Source organism: Ctenopharyngodon idella, chromosome 17 (genome assembly GCF_019924925.1).
Source record: "Ctenopharyngodon idella isolate HZGC_01 chromosome 17, HZGC01, whole genome shotgun sequence".
Taxonomy (NCBI): domain Eukaryota; kingdom Metazoa; phylum Chordata; class Actinopteri; order Cypriniformes; family Xenocyprididae; genus Ctenopharyngodon; species Ctenopharyngodon idella.
Genome location: NC_067236.1, coordinates 21,515,815 through 21,531,485, shown reverse-complemented (window position 1 = coordinate 21,531,485; position 15,671 = coordinate 21,515,815). Strand labels below are relative to the sequence as shown.

At 37.5% G+C, this 15,671-nt stretch overlaps 1 protein-coding gene across 1 annotated transcript in view; it reads right to left on the bottom strand.

Annotated features, from left to right (window-relative positions):
- The window catches only part of rps6ka5 (ribosomal protein S6 kinase, polypeptide 5), a 41,107-nt gene extending 27,113 nt beyond the window's left edge, over positions 1-13,994 (bottom strand). The window contains exons 1-5 of the mRNA XM_051868555.1: positions 13,705-13,994; positions 8,829-8,900; positions 8,521-8,739; positions 3,046-3,161; positions 1,454-1,555 (exon numbers count right to left, since the gene is read on the bottom strand). Of these exons, the coding sequence (XP_051724515.1) occupies positions 1,454-1,555; positions 3,046-3,161; positions 8,521-8,739; positions 8,829-8,900; positions 13,705-13,774 (579 nt within the window). The 5' untranslated portion in view covers positions 13,775-13,994. The remainder of the gene's footprint in view (positions 1-1,453; positions 1,556-3,045; positions 3,162-8,520; positions 8,740-8,828; positions 8,901-13,704) is intronic.
- Between the last annotated feature and the right edge of the window lie 1,677 nt (positions 13,995-15,671).

Here is a 15,671-nt window from a genome sequence, read left to right as displayed (position 1 = left end):
TATAATCTTTTAGAACAAAGAGCATGATCAAAACATGCATGATAAGCAATTACAGCATTGAGTAAACAGCCTTGCATTGTAATTGCATCCATGGGACGGAATAAGGTTTATTGTGAACTACTGAAACACCAAACAGATCATCTCTGACAGGGCAGGACACGCCAGGACCTGCGTGTGCAGGATATTGGGTGGTCCCCGGGAATAAACAGTCATTTGTTAGCTAAGTAAAAGATGCTCTTCTTATGGGTGAATGTCAAAATCCCAGACAATGATGCAACAAGAACTCTCTCAATACAGATCTTTCAACATTGGTCTCATACACCCATAAACACATTTAGAAAAGTGAAAGTCTGGGCATTTTTAATAAGGAACACTTGGACATTTTAAAAGATACACTATGTAACTTTTTGGGTCCTATTTTAACGATCTAAGCACATGGTCTAAAGTTCATGGCGAAGGTGCACTTAGGGCGTGTCTGAATCCACTTTTGCTAGTATAACAACATAAAAACTGGTCGGTGCGCCAGGTGCATGGTCCAAAAGAGTCGTACCTATTCTCTTTATGAGTCATGGGTGTGTTTTGGGCGTAACGTGCAATAAACCAACCTGAGTGTCATCTCCCATTCCCTTTAAAAGCCAGTTGTGCTTGCACCATGGCGGATTGCTATTTACATGGCGTAATATGACTGAATACTTCTCCAGAAAGGAAACAGATCTGCTTGTGCGCGAGGTTAAAGCATTGTAATCCTTTTATTTTTAATATTTGGCATGTTTGTGTGCTTCTGCGCGTCCCTGTGTGTGTAACAAGCAGAGTATATGCGCATTGTGCACCCGCCTATAGGTGCATATTACTAACGCACCCATTAAATAACAAAAAAAATAAATAGGTTTTGTTGGTCAATGGCACAGTCGTTTTCAGTTGCCTCAAAATAACAACACGCCAAAAACACCCATGGGAAAACAGATGGGCGCGGGTGCATTTGCTACAACATGGGTCTTGGACGTGAAAATTATAACTGCGTCTCTCTATCAGTGTTCGCCTCCTGTTCGAACTTGTAAGGCTGAACACTGCTACTGACAATTTCTGACATTTTGGCTGAGTGAGATTCTCCAGATTTGTTCTTGTTGAAGCACGAGCTGTTAAAGCTCCGCCCTCTTCTGGAAAGGGGGCCGGGAGCAGCAGCTCATTTGCATTTAAAGGGACACACACAAAAACGGCATGTTTTTGCAGTGAAACAAAGACAGAGACTGTCTTTAGTTCACTGCAGTTTTAAGGATAAATAATGGAGTTGACTGATGAATTTGCACATGGTTTGTCTTAAAGCATATTAAAAACACCACATACACATATAAACAACATTAAAAACGTGATTTTAAATTGTGGAGAACTGGCAAAAATCCAAAATGCAAAATGAGTTTCTGAAAGGAAAAAATATATATAAAAAGGGACTCACCTCATGAAATTCCTTACTAAGGCCAAAATCCGTCAACACAACGTGACCGTTTGCATCAAGAAGTATATTCTCAAGTTTTAGATCTCTGTAGACGATTCCTAGCTGAAAAAACAAACAGAACCGAATAAGATCTCATGTTTAGATGTGAGACCAAATACTTCAATTTCATGTCATCATCCATCACTAGGGGTGTAATGGTACATGTATTTGTACATGTATTCGACAATTATAGAGTAAGTTGATGAATACAGTCAGTCACAGGTGATCCACACTCCAGTCCAGAAGGGGGCGCGTGCGGTAATGCAACGCTGTTTGCTAACTGCCACAACAGGAAAAAGTGCAGAAGAAGAAGAGATGATATATGCATAGATATGTTTATGTGTAATCTCTCAACCAAACGCAGAAAGACATCAATAAAACAGCTTGAGAATAATATCTCACGTAGCATTACATTTACCTCAGGCAAGTCATTTAGTGTCCACAGCATGTTAGTTCACTGGAGAAATGAACTCTAGAGGGAGCATTTCACTGAATATTTGCACTATATTAGATTATATATTCATTATATTTACTTTACCTGTTAGTAATGTCTTAATTATTTAATATATGTTTAAATAAATTTGTCATGAAAACAAGTTGACAGTATTGGTGTAAATGATTATATTTCAAAATTAATTGGAGAATTATTAATGCAAAACTGCTTATGTGCAATTTACATGTTTATTTTTTATTTGCGTGTTGATTATTATATCTAAAAATAAATAGCAACTGAATTTAAAATAGTTTGGACTCTGTTGTTAATTGTAACCTTTAATATTATAATAATGTGTAAGAAAGGGCTCCCTGTATGTAGTTTGCAGCATTAGCTGAGAAAGAATTTTTATCCTTAAGAAAATGTTAATTATAATTGAATTTATTTAAAAAAGAGACAACTTGATCAATAAACCGCTGTTTAACAAAAAAAAAGAAAAAAGTAACAATTTTATGTTTAGTTTTCTCCACCCTGCTGTACCGAACCGTGACTTCAATACTGAGGTACGTGCCATCATGTTTGTGTACAGTTCACACCCCTATTTACCACATTTTTTTTTATCCTTGCCAAAGTTATTTGCTCAACTGCTGAGTTTACAACCTCAACTTGTCTGGGTCATAAAATGCAGCCATTCACCTGGAAAATGTACTGCTACTTTAATAAATAATAAATGGCAACATAATAGGCAATGACAAAAAATGAGACTGAACCAAAACAATGTTAGTCTCACTGTCAAGGTCCATTCTACCAACCCTGCACTGGCCCCCAGGCAACTCTCTTCTCTCTGAATAATGGCTGCACAGAACAAGCATGCATTAAAAACACTTCTCTTCCTCTTTCTGTAAACACAGCATTCAAGAAATTTTGAGCACTGCAGATACATGCGGCCTGGCCTGGTTAGATGAGTGAGGAATTGATCTGAGTAGGCAGGAGAGAGGAGAAGTACCTCCTGAGTAAAGGAAGAAACTACTTTCACTACTCTCTCAAAATGAGGCAGCGTTCAGTCAGATTGCAAAGGAAATGAAGGGTGAAAATAAGTGTGCAATTTTTGCAATTTTACCTTATGCAAGTGCTCCAGTGCTAGTACAATCTCCCCGCTGTACAAGGTAACCTCTTGCTCTTTAAAGCGAACCCTTTGGACCAAGTGTGTGAAGAGCTCACCTCCATTCACATAGTCTGCGATTTAGGATATAGAAAACAAAATTGCAACTGGTTAATGAGGGTTTTATATTTTAAATGCACCTGGTATTGTGCAGTTACTGCAAAATCCTGCTTTCATGCTAACACTGACTCAATCGGTTCCAAGCAATACCACAAAAGCCAAGAGTTCCTGTAGTGGTAAAAAAGGCTTCAGCATTTCATTATTATAGCAAATAAACTGTTACGATTCACAGGGTCCGTATGCAGTGTTCACTGCTGTGTGTAGAAGTTCAGTTTATTTGAAATGTCCTGCAGTTTATCAAACAACACTTCAAATGTGATGGCATGACATGAAATCAGTTATTTATATTCACTCAAATAATTAATTTAAATAATGAATGAAAATAAATTATACAGTACTATTCAAATATTTGGGGTCAATAAGATTTTTTTTTTTTTTTGGGAAAAAAAATAATAATAATTTTATTCAACAAGGATGTATTAAATTGATGAAAAATGACTGTACATTCTTACAAAATGTCCTTTTGAACTTTCTAGTCAACAAAGAACCCTGAAAAAAAAGTATCATTGTCTCTACAAAAATATTAAGCAGCTTGATAATAATTAGAAATGTTTCTTGAGCACCAAATCAGCATATTACAACCCAAATTCCAGAAAAGTTGGGAAGTTTTTTCAATTTGAATAAAACGAAAACTAAAAGACTTTCAAATCACATGAGCCAATATTTTATTCACAATAGAACATAGATAACATAAATGTTTAAACGGAGAAATTTTACAATTTTATGCACAAAATTAGCTCATTTCAAATTTGACGCCTGCTACAGGTCTCAAAATAGTTGGGACAGGGGCATGTTTACCATGGTGTAGCATCTCCTCTTCTTTTCAAAACAGTTTGAAGACGTCAGGGCATCGAGGTTATGAGTTTTTGGAGTTTTGGTGTTGGAATTTGGTCCCATTCTTGCCTGATATAGGTTTCCAGCTGCTGAAGAGTTTGTGGTCATCTTTGACGTATTTTTCGTTTAATGATGTGCCAAATGTTCTCTATAGGTGAAAGATCTGGACTGCAGGTAGGCCAATTCAGCACCCGGACTCTTCTACGACGAAGCCATGCTGTTGTAATAGCTGCAATATGTGGTTTTGTATTGTCCTGCTGAAATACACAAGGCCTTCCCTGAAATAGACGTTGTCTGGAAACCTTTATATACCTTTCAGCATTCATAGTGCCTTCCAAAACATGCAAGCTGCCCATACCGTATGCACTTATGCACCTCCATACCATCAGAGATGCTGGCTTTTGAACTGAACGCTGATAACACGCTGGAAGGTCTCCCCCCTCTTTAGCCCGAAGGACACGGTGTCCATGATTTCCAACAAGAATGTCAAGTTTGGACTCGTCTGACCACAGAACACTTTACCACTTTGAAACAGTCCATTTTAAATGAGCCTTGGCCCACAGGACACGACGGCGCTTCTGGACCATGTACACATATGGCTTCCTTTTTGCGTGATAGAGCTTTAGTTGGCATCTGCAGATGGCACGGCGGATTGTGTTTACTGACAGTGGTTTCTGGAAGTATTCCTGGGCCCATTTAGTAATGTCATTGACACAATCATGCCGATGAGTGATGCAGTGTCATCTGAGGGCCCGAAGACCACGGGCATCCAATAAAGGTTTTCAGCCATGTCCCTTACACACAGAGATTTCTCCAGCTTCTCTGAATCTTTTGATGATGTTATGCACTGTAGATGATGAGATTTGCAATTTGACGTTAAGGAACATTGTTTTTAAAGTATTCCACGATCTTTTTACGCACTCTTTCACAGATTGGAAAGCCTCTGCCCATCTTTACTTCTGAGAGACTCTGTCTCTCTTAGACATCCCTTTTATAGCTAATCATGTTACAGACCTGATATCAATTAACTTAATTAGTTGCTAGATGTTCTCCCAGCTGAATCTTTTCAAAACTTCTTGCTTTTTCAGCCATTTGCTGCCCCCGTGCCAACTTTTTTGAGACCTGTAGCAGACATCAAATTTGAAATGAGCTAATTTAGTGGAAAGTGTAAAATTTCTCAGTTTAAACATTTGTTATGTTATCTATGTTCTATTGTGAATAAAATATTGGCTCATGTGATTTGAAAGTCTTTTAGTTTTTATTTTATTCAAATATAAAAAACGGCCCAACATTTCCAGAATTCGGGTTGTAGAATGATTTCTGAAGGATCATTTGAAACTGAAGACTGGAGTAATGATGCTGAAAATTCAGCTTTGCCATCACAGGAATAAGTTACATTATAAAATATATTTAAATTAAAAGTTATTTTAAATTGTAATAATATTTTTCACAATATTATTGTTTTAAACTATTTTTGGTCAAATAAATGCAAAAACATTTCTTTTAAAAACGTAAAAAAAAAAAAAAAAAAATCTTACTAAGTTTTTGTACAGTAGTGTATGTTTTTATATAAAAATATAAATATAATACTATATTTATTAAAAAATAGCCAAACTTGGAAAAAAATACTGTTGCAATATTGTAATAATTATAATATGCAATTCTTTTTAACTGTTGTAACAGATGGACATAGTAATAACGGTTTTCTAAAGGTCACATATCTGGTGCACATTATACCCTCCCTCAAATTGCTCAGTAAACCACTTCTGAGGTTAATTAAGCTGAGTAAAAATGCCTGAGGTTGTGCACAATGAGTGATGGGTAAATTTCCCTGCCCGCTTCCTGTGAAGTGAGATATCAGTGTACAGTTGCTCACTAAGCTATTTCAGACTAAATGCTTCCTATGACTGAACCACACCCTATAAAATCCACTTCGTAGAGCGTTTTCACACCTTGTTTTTTTCGAAAAAGGGACTTAATTTGTTAACGTTCAGTTGGTTCGGTTTCACAAGGCAACACTTCAAAACCTACTAAAATACATAGTTCAGTCATGAAACTCTAGATGGCACAGGCTGATGGGTCTTAAGCAAGCTGATGATAATTACAGCGTTAACTACTGGCACAAGCCGATTGGGCCATGTCACATCTGCATCCAATGAGCTTGTTTCTCACACACTTAAATGGCTGTTTACATTCACTATAGCAGTTTGCAGCACGCTTCAGAGTTTCTTTAAAACCCTCCACCTTCCCTAGCTCCACCTGTATAGATCTGCTATTTGTTACTGATATATGCTATTTGTGCAGCAGCACTATATCTTATTCGCAGCAGCATATCAGCGTACGTATTGGCAGTAGCAAGTTTCTGTACTTGCTCTACAGCAGCATCATTTCAGCAGCAGCGTAGCAGATCTATTCCGCCAAGACCAAATACATGAACATTGTCATATTCATTACCATGCTAACAATCTTCCAAAAGTTGTTATGATTGAACTATGTTTATGCAAATCACATGCGAGTAAAACTGTCCTCTTATTGGTCAGAGTTTCTCATGCGTCATCCATCAAGATGCATTATACGAATGTTATAATGGAGCAGAGCAGGAATCAAGGCTTTGTCAGGATTACACAACATTTTAAGATGAAGAGGCGCTCTTTGATTTTCAACTGCAGTAACTTGCAGTAACTTTATTAAAATGAATTAAATAATTAAAAGATTAAAAGGGATTTAAGGGAATAACAAAAAAGATATAAAAATGCTAAAAGTTTCAGGTCTGTTGTAGTTAATCAATTTAAAGTCGGCATGAAATCAAAATGGACAACTCTTATTTTTTTATGGAATATTGTAGTATTAATTATTAATAACTTATCTGTGTACTTTATTATTATTTTTTTTAAATTCATGTGCCCTTGTAATCTTTAATCAAAAACATTAACCTGCCCTCTCCCTCAAAACGACTCATTGTCTCTTCCTGTCACATGCTATGGCGCAAGGGCGGAGCTATCTGGAACTGCCAGCAGATCCAGTGAGGTAAGGGGTAAATGCTGTCGCTGGGGTAAGCTGATGCTTCACTTTATAGAGATCATTGCATTAACCACCGCTGATGCCAGTCAACTCTGAAAGGAACCTGATGGAGGACACGCTCAGTCAGTCAGGCTGCATGTCCACTGGAGCAGAGCAAGCGACCAGAGCGTTTTTAGATTCATGGAAGTTGAGCGTCACTAACCAATGGACACGCACCGTCAGTCAGTCAGTCAGTCAGACTCTCTCGCTGTTTAGTGCCGTCGACCGTCCTCGTCATCCTCAATAAATAAAGTTCTTACAGTAACGTGAGGATGCTCACAGTGAGTCTGGTGGAGAGAAATCCCCAAACGGGCATTCAGATCTGCCTCCATTTTGTTAACAACGCCCAACTTCCAACGATCCAATCAATTCCTGAAGTATGAAATCAAGTCCCACCCTCTTATTTCAGATGCCATTTCACTGGGATAGACGTCACAGTAGAGAAGATAATCGCAATTTCCGCTTCATGCTGACTTTAAACTTTTTGCAAATAATATATATATATTTTTAATTCACTCTTATGTGCATCTAATATGACAAAAACGCAAAACATTTCTTGTCTCGTCACATTCAGTTATGAATTACATTAATCACATCATATTAATCAAATAATAGCAAGTTTTCAATTCAAAACAGCCAAATTTCATAAAAATATTGATTAGTTTGCATCACTGGATTATTGCATTACTGTCGGTCGCTGAATATTTCAATCAAAAGAGTCGTCAAATATTAAATGTTTAGCTACTTAGCCTACTCGCCATACTTTTTACTGCTAAAAAAAAACATTGTATAGTAATTCACACTCGTCTTCTGTGAACAATAAGCCCTGCCTTCTTTGATTTGATTGGCCACCTCACTCATGATGAGCACTGTTAGACTGCTGAGGCAGACCAGCCTAAAAATGTAACTTTTAAAACTTTTTTTGTCATAATAACAACAAACTGAGCGATGCATAAGCAGCAGAGCAGCATCAAGCATATCAAATTTTGGGGGGTATAATTTGGCCATTTCTAATATTTGGGGGGGACTTGTCCCCCTCAATGTCTATGGTAGTTACGGCCCTGTATGGATTATGATACCGTTTTTGTTCGTTGGTCCGTTGGAAATTGGGCCGAGACCACCTCGTACAGGCGGTCTCAGAGTGATTGTTTTGGTGCGGATCTGAGCGTGATTGCCGTGTTCACATATGCCTAAATGAACCGAACCAAGGGAGAAAACTCACCAGCTTCTAAAACAATCGCTCAGGTGTGAAAGCACCCTTAGACACAGGAACATACCCATAGTTCACTGTAACAACACTGGTGAGCAATGCAGAGCACAAGTTCTGCTGCACAGACTGCACTCTTAAATGCAAAAGCAAGCATAACGTGCAATTCACATTTTTCACAATCCACAAGGGAGAGAGGAGAGAGAGCGTACCTAGAATGAGATGCAGTTTGGTGTCTGTCTGGAAGGCATAATGGAGTGTAACCAGGAAAGGAGACTCTCTGATATGCTCGAGGACCTGTCTCTCTGTGCGTGTGTGTTCTGCAGTCTTCGCCTTCTGCACAATAGTGGCCTTTTTCAGCACCTTCATGGCGTAGAGTTTACCCGAATCATGGCCGCTCACCTTGCGAACCAAGAACACCTTGCCGTAGGCTGCCCAGAGGAGGAGAACGATTTGTTAGTGGAGTAGGAACAAAGATAAGGAGAGAACACATGGTTCACATACTTGAACTACCACTGACCTCCTGTTCCCAGCACTTTCAGCAGCTCAAAGTTTTCAATGCCCACACGCTCCACGTGACCCGTCAGATTGGCTGGGGAAAGATTTAAACACATACATCTGGTCATGCAGCCAAGAAATCATGTTCTTCACTTGGATATCATACAAGAAGAAAACCTCCCGTAAACCTTCCCAACTTCAGTTACTTGAACTCTTGCCACTTTCTCAAACAGCGAGAAAAGAAAATATGTTCAAAATGGCGAACCCTTGGAGACGAGCCTGCAACTGTTTGTAAATACAGTATGTTGCTTATAAACAGGTCCAGATGGAATCTGCAGACTTTATTATGCATTTGCTGCACTGATTTTAAATATTTAAACATGGTAAAATATGAAGAGGCAGCTGAAAGCATATGAAATGAATAAATGATGTAATACAGTACCGTTCAAGTGTATGGAGTCAATAAGATGACAATACTTTAATACTTTTATTCTGCAAGGATCCGTTAAATGTGACAGTAGAGTTTTCTTTTTAACTTTCTATCTATCAAAGAATCCGGAAAAAATGCATCACAGTTTCCAGCACAACTGTTTTCAACACTGATAATAATAAGAAACGTTTGTTAAGCACCAAATCAGCACATCATGTGACACTGAAGATGCTGAAAATTCAGCTTTGCATCACAGGAATAAATAACATTTTAAAATATATTAAAATAGAACACATTTATTTTACATTGTAATAATATTTCGCAATATTACTGTATTTTTAATCAAATAAATGCAGCCTCAGTGAGTATAAAAGACCGACCTTAAAGCATTAGTTCACTTCAGAATTAAAATTTCCTGATAATTAACTCGCCCCCATGTCATCCAAGATGTTTATGTCTTTCTTTCTTCATTCAAAAAGAAATTAAGGTTTTTGAGGAAAACATTCCAGGATTTTTCTCCATATAGTGGACTTCAACAGGGTTCAACGGGTTGAAGGTCCAAATGTCAGTTTCAGTGCAGCTTCAAAGGGCTCTACACGATCCCAGACGAGGAATAAGGGTCTTATCTAGCGAAACAATCGGTCATTTCATACTTTTTTTTTCACATACTTTTTAACCACAAATGCTCATCTTGCACTGCTCTGAGATGCGCCACGCATGATGTAATCACGTTGGAAAGGTCACGTTTGACATAGGTGGAAGTACCGAGCAAGTATTTACAAAGCGAACTTGCAAAGACTAAGTCAAACGGCCCTTACTAAAAAAGACAAAACAATGATATCGGACGATTTTGATGGATCGTGGATGCGTGGCGCATCTCAGAGCAGTGCAAGACTAGCATTTGTGGTTAAAAAGTATATAATTTGTATTTTTTTTTAGAAAATGACCGATTGTTTAGCTAGATAAGACCCTTATTCCTCAGCTGGGATCGTGTAGAGCCCTTTGAAGATGCACTGAAACTGCAATTTGGACCTTCAACCCGTTGAACCCTGTTGAAGTCCACTTTATGGAGAAAAATCCTGGAATGTTTACCTCAAAAACCATAAATTCTTTTTGACTGAAGAAAGAAAGACATGAACATTTTGGATGACAATTTAATTCTGAAGTGAACTAATCCTTTAAACTTTTGAATGGTAATATAAATAAACAAGAGCCAGAACTATGAATTAAAAAAGCACTCGAGTTCTGCAGGCACTGATTCTGTGTGGGCCTGCTCATAAATAACGAAGAGCTTGATGATTCAGAGGAAACAAAACAGCCTTCATGAATGAGACAAGGAAGAATGTGAACATGTGCGCGGTATATGTTTACACGTTAGCTGGGGCTAAAGTGAGGTCGCTTGTTTTATGCAGTAGATAGCAATGAGCGAGCCCAGCGAAGTGAACGCATTCCTGCTGTTATCCTCACTCACAGCAGCACTGCATCTCTCGCAAAACACTGATCTTTCTCTGTCTTTGCAAATTATCTGATTTTAGATATAAAAGAAAAAAAACATATGCCGTTACCACATCCTCTAACTGGATATCAAGCAGCATGTTTAAGTTATGTGTAGCCCCCTTTGCAACCAACCTAGAGGCCCATGGGAACTACAATGTTTATGAATAAGCTTCCAGGCCCTGACTTTCTCCACTCAGGATACAAAGGCATTAATGGAGAGAATGTGGTCCCCACTGGGCTTTCTTAGATGAGCCTTATCAGATGACCGCCTTCTTGTCTTTAGCTCTTCACTCTAATGTTACACCGTTTGTAAACCATAACAAGCCAGAAACAATTAAGTGCCTGTAAACTGATCATCCCCATTGACCTGCATTTTATACAGTACAGTACAGTACTGATACAGTAATGCACTACAGAGTCTAAGATCTAGATCTTGGTTAGTGGATTAAATTACTGTTAATCTGCCAGTCTGCACAGTTATGGGCCAACAACAATCTGAAAATACTGACTGATCGTTCAGCCTGGCTGATTCATCAGTAGTTGAAACTCATTTTTATGATTTAATACAGAAGTCAAAACTATGGAAGCTTGTTTCCACCATGAAATAAAAAATAAAAAAGGTAATTGCGACTTTTTTTGAGATTTGAGATATTTTTTTGAGATTGTGAGATATAAAGTCAGAATTGCAAGTTATAAAGTCAGAATTGTGAGATATAAACTATATAACTTATAATGTTCAATTGTGAGGGAAAAAAGACTGATGTTTTTTCTCAGAACTGCGAATTTATATCTCACAATTCTGACTTTATAACTCGCAATTGCTTGTTATCAAGTCAGAATTGTAAGACAAAGTCAGAATTGTGAGATATAAACTCAACTATAAACTCGGAGGAAAAAAGTTTATATCTCGCATTTCTGACTTTATAAGATGCAACTAAGAGTTTATATCACACAATTTTGACTTTATAACTTGCAATTGTGAGAAAAAAAGTCAGAATTGTGAGATAAAAAGTCACAATTACCTTTTTTATTTTTTTTTAGTTGGTGGAAATAAGCTTCCATTCAAAACAGACCTTTGTATCAGGGTGGCACAATAAATGTTTCATTGAAAGTTACTGCCAATGGATAGGGTACAAAATAGGGCCTGAAACTCTTTAAAAAATAGTGAAAGGAGGTTCTTAACCTTCAAAAATACTGATCGTCAACCTCATAAGGTTAAACTAAATTTTTGTCATGCTGCAGTAAGAGTCAATTTTTTTTTTTTTTTTCCCCATGGGGGCTATTTTTAAAGTCCCCCTGTGGTGAAGATCAAGTTTTTAATGTTGTTTATATGTCTATGTGGTGTTTTTAATGTGCTTTAAGACAAACCATGTGCAAATTCTTAATTTAACATCATTGCTGAGTATTTTCCATTTAAAACGGCAGTGATCTAAAGACAGTTTCAAAAACGTCACAAACTACCTTTTAACCAATTACATCAACATGTCGGCAGGCTTTAGCATATCATTAACTAACTCAAGAGAAGCCAGATTATCCCGGTATATTTTTCTGTTGATATGAAAAATAGGGTAGATTAAGCAATATAGTGGGTGTGTGATGTATATTATGATGTTATGATGAACTATATGTCTTTCTCCACTGAAGTTCTAAGTTGTTCAATGCGTTTGTAAGGATGCTAATTTTTAGAAGGCAGCTGTCTGACACTAAGATTGCGAACAGGAACATGGTTTGTGTAACATTAGCAACACATTATTAGCTGTTTGATAACATAGTCAAGCAAAAGGCTAATCATATTAATTACCGTCATGTGTCTGACATTGTAAAAAGCGATACCATTGTGCAGCGTTTACCTCAGTAAGTTGACCGAGTGGATCTCTGAGCTTGTGTGAGTGAGTGGAGGCGGGGCTAATTAGCATATTCATAGATCTGCATATATTAAATGAATCAAGGGTGTAGAGTTACATGCAAGCTATTTTAAGGCATGAAGAATTTTTTTAACAGGAAAAATGTTTAAATATGTCATTTTGGTGATCAAAGATGAGATAAAATTATTGACTACAGGGGGACTTTAAGAAATGATATATCTTCTTTAACAGGGTTGTGCTGAAAATGTAGACCAAAGAGTTTTTCTGTCATTAAATTAGTTAGGTATTTTAAGTAGAGATTGTACTAAAAAATGTAGAGGGTAAAAAAATATTACATTGAATTCCTATATACTGTACATACAGTTAATAAAAAGTATAACTTTTTGTTACGAAAATTTGGAACATGTCAAAATACAGTTTAACAAATATTTGGTGGATTTTTTTTTTTTTCTAACAGGATTGAATTGTTTAGGTTCATGAATGCAGTCATATTTTGGTAAAATTTGAGAAAACTGAATGAGATTACAGTGCCTGTAAAAAGTAATGAGACAACAAAGCTTGGCAGAATGTGCCTACTAAGCATTTGTACCAAGTTTACTAAGAGAAGCAAGTGAGGACACACACCTGGTCACTTCATTTATACAAAGACATCATCAAGGCCCTAGAGATAAAATTAGCTCCAGTAATTGGGTTTCTTTGGACTCAAGGCCATGTCATGACTGAGCAACTGATTAAAGAGCTGACACATAATAAATGCAATGATTTCCATACAATAAAATACTTTCCATCAAATGTCAATCTAATGTACCTCAACAACATGCACTGTGCACTTATGTGCACTTAAGTGCAACTGCGGTTATGAATGTGAAATATGAAATTGCCCATGCAGAACACCCTTTAACCTCAAAGTAACACCTTTGTGATGATGCAGATATCAATACATTAATATAGACTGCTAACAGCACTTACTAATGCATTTACACTAGCCGACCAGCTAACATTAAAGCTGCTTTTTCCATCATACAACGAAAACACTATCAGTCCAAGATATATAAGCGCTGTTTCTTAAACATAAGCGTAGGACGGACTGCCCGGCGTTCATTTACCGTTTCTGAGCTCGTGTTTGACGGTAAACAGGTCACCTTCCCCCGACGAGCCCTCCATCGTAGACGGCATTACTCGCGTGAACGGAGCGCACACTCTTTCCTCTGCTCGCTGCGCGACACTAATGCAAAATACTACAGCCGAGACAATCACGGCAGGATTGCATACACGGAGTTGTTGCTGTAAAGCAACCTTTGGAGAAATAATGTAAATGACAATAACTGCATTCTCGTGGAAAAGAGAGTGGGGCTGCAAATACTACAGCTGCACTAACTGAGATACACACACACACACACACGCCGACCCAACTAGACACGCCCACTGGAGCTGCTGGGAGAAATACTTGTGCACTATTGGACCGCCCAACTGTCACTCACTGCCCATCGTGCAGTTATTACAACAGTGTAACAGATAAATTACAATTTATTATTGTTAAAGAATAACTATTAATGAAGAAATATATAAAATATACTAATAAAGAAATATATTAAAACAAATGTAGTTTAATAATTAATAATTATTGATATATTAACGACTAAAATGGAAATACTATAAATGTTATCAAAACCATTTTAATGGTTTATATGCTTACGTGTTTTATCTTATTATGCTTAGATGCTCTCCAGAGATTTTGATGAACCCCAAATGGTGCCTTACAGGATTAGTTCACTTCAGAATTAAAATTTCTTGATAATTTTCTCACCCCCATGTCATCCAAGATGTTTATGTCTTTCTTTCTTCAGTCGGAAAGAAATTAAGGGTTTTGAAGAAAACATTCCAGGATTTTTCTCCATATAGTGGACTTCAACAGGGTTCAACGGGTTGAAGGTCCAAATGTCAGTTTCAGTGCAGCTTCAAAGAGCTCTACATGATCCCAGACGAGGAATAAGGGTCTTATCTAGCTAAACGATCGGTCATTTTCTAAAAAAATAAATAAAAATGTATATACTTTTTAACCACAAATGCTCGTCTTGCACTGCTCTGTGATGCGCCACGTATTACGTAATCACATTGGAAAGGTCACGCATGACGTAGACAGAAGTACCGAGCAAGTGTTTACAAAGCGAACATGCAAAGACGAAGTCAAACGGCCTTTACAAAAAAAGGTAAAACAATGATGTCGGACAATTTTGAAGTTGGAGGAGAAAATGAGATGGAGTTTTTCGCCCTACCGTGGTACTTACGCCTACGTCACGCGTGACCTTTCCAGCGTGATTACGTAATGCGTGGTGCATCGCAGAGAAGTGCAAGATGAGCATTTGTGGTTAAAAAGGTTGTGGTTGCGGTTATATAACTTTATAACCACAATTTGACCAATCGTTTCTCTAGATAAGACCCTTATTCCTTGGCTGGGATCATGTAGAGCCCTTTGTAATTGACCATCAGTCACTGTTTCTACTCTGTTGTGTGTTTGATAAGTGAGCTCAAAGGGTTGTTGTTTTTTTTTTTTTTCATGCATAAATGCCTGAGGCTCAGGCTGTATTGAGAGAAAAGAGCAGGTTTATAATTTCTTAAGGGGGAAGGGAAGCCTGTGTCCTCATTTGGACAAGCAAAGGCCTGTTACCTGCACTTCTCTTACTGCCCACACACACAGTTATAGATAGTTTACAATGTAAATATTCCCTAAACATATTGATTTAGATGTTTACACAATGTACAGATAAGAAGTTGTAGCAAACAGACACACACATATAAGGGAGGCACACCTGTGCATGCAGTGCAAACAAGTGTATGACTATTCTTGTTTGTCTATGGTCTACATCAGGGATAATGGCTCTGAAAAGATTAACGGGTTGCCAGATTTCCATATGAGACTCGGGTAATTGTCTCCTGTTTTGTTTACTACACAAATTGTTCATTTTGCATGGTTTGTTCACAATATATTGTCTTCATAACATCTAAACAGATGGCTATAGGGACCAATTAACATTGTTTATTGCAGCACATATCATTGTCATATAACCCAGAA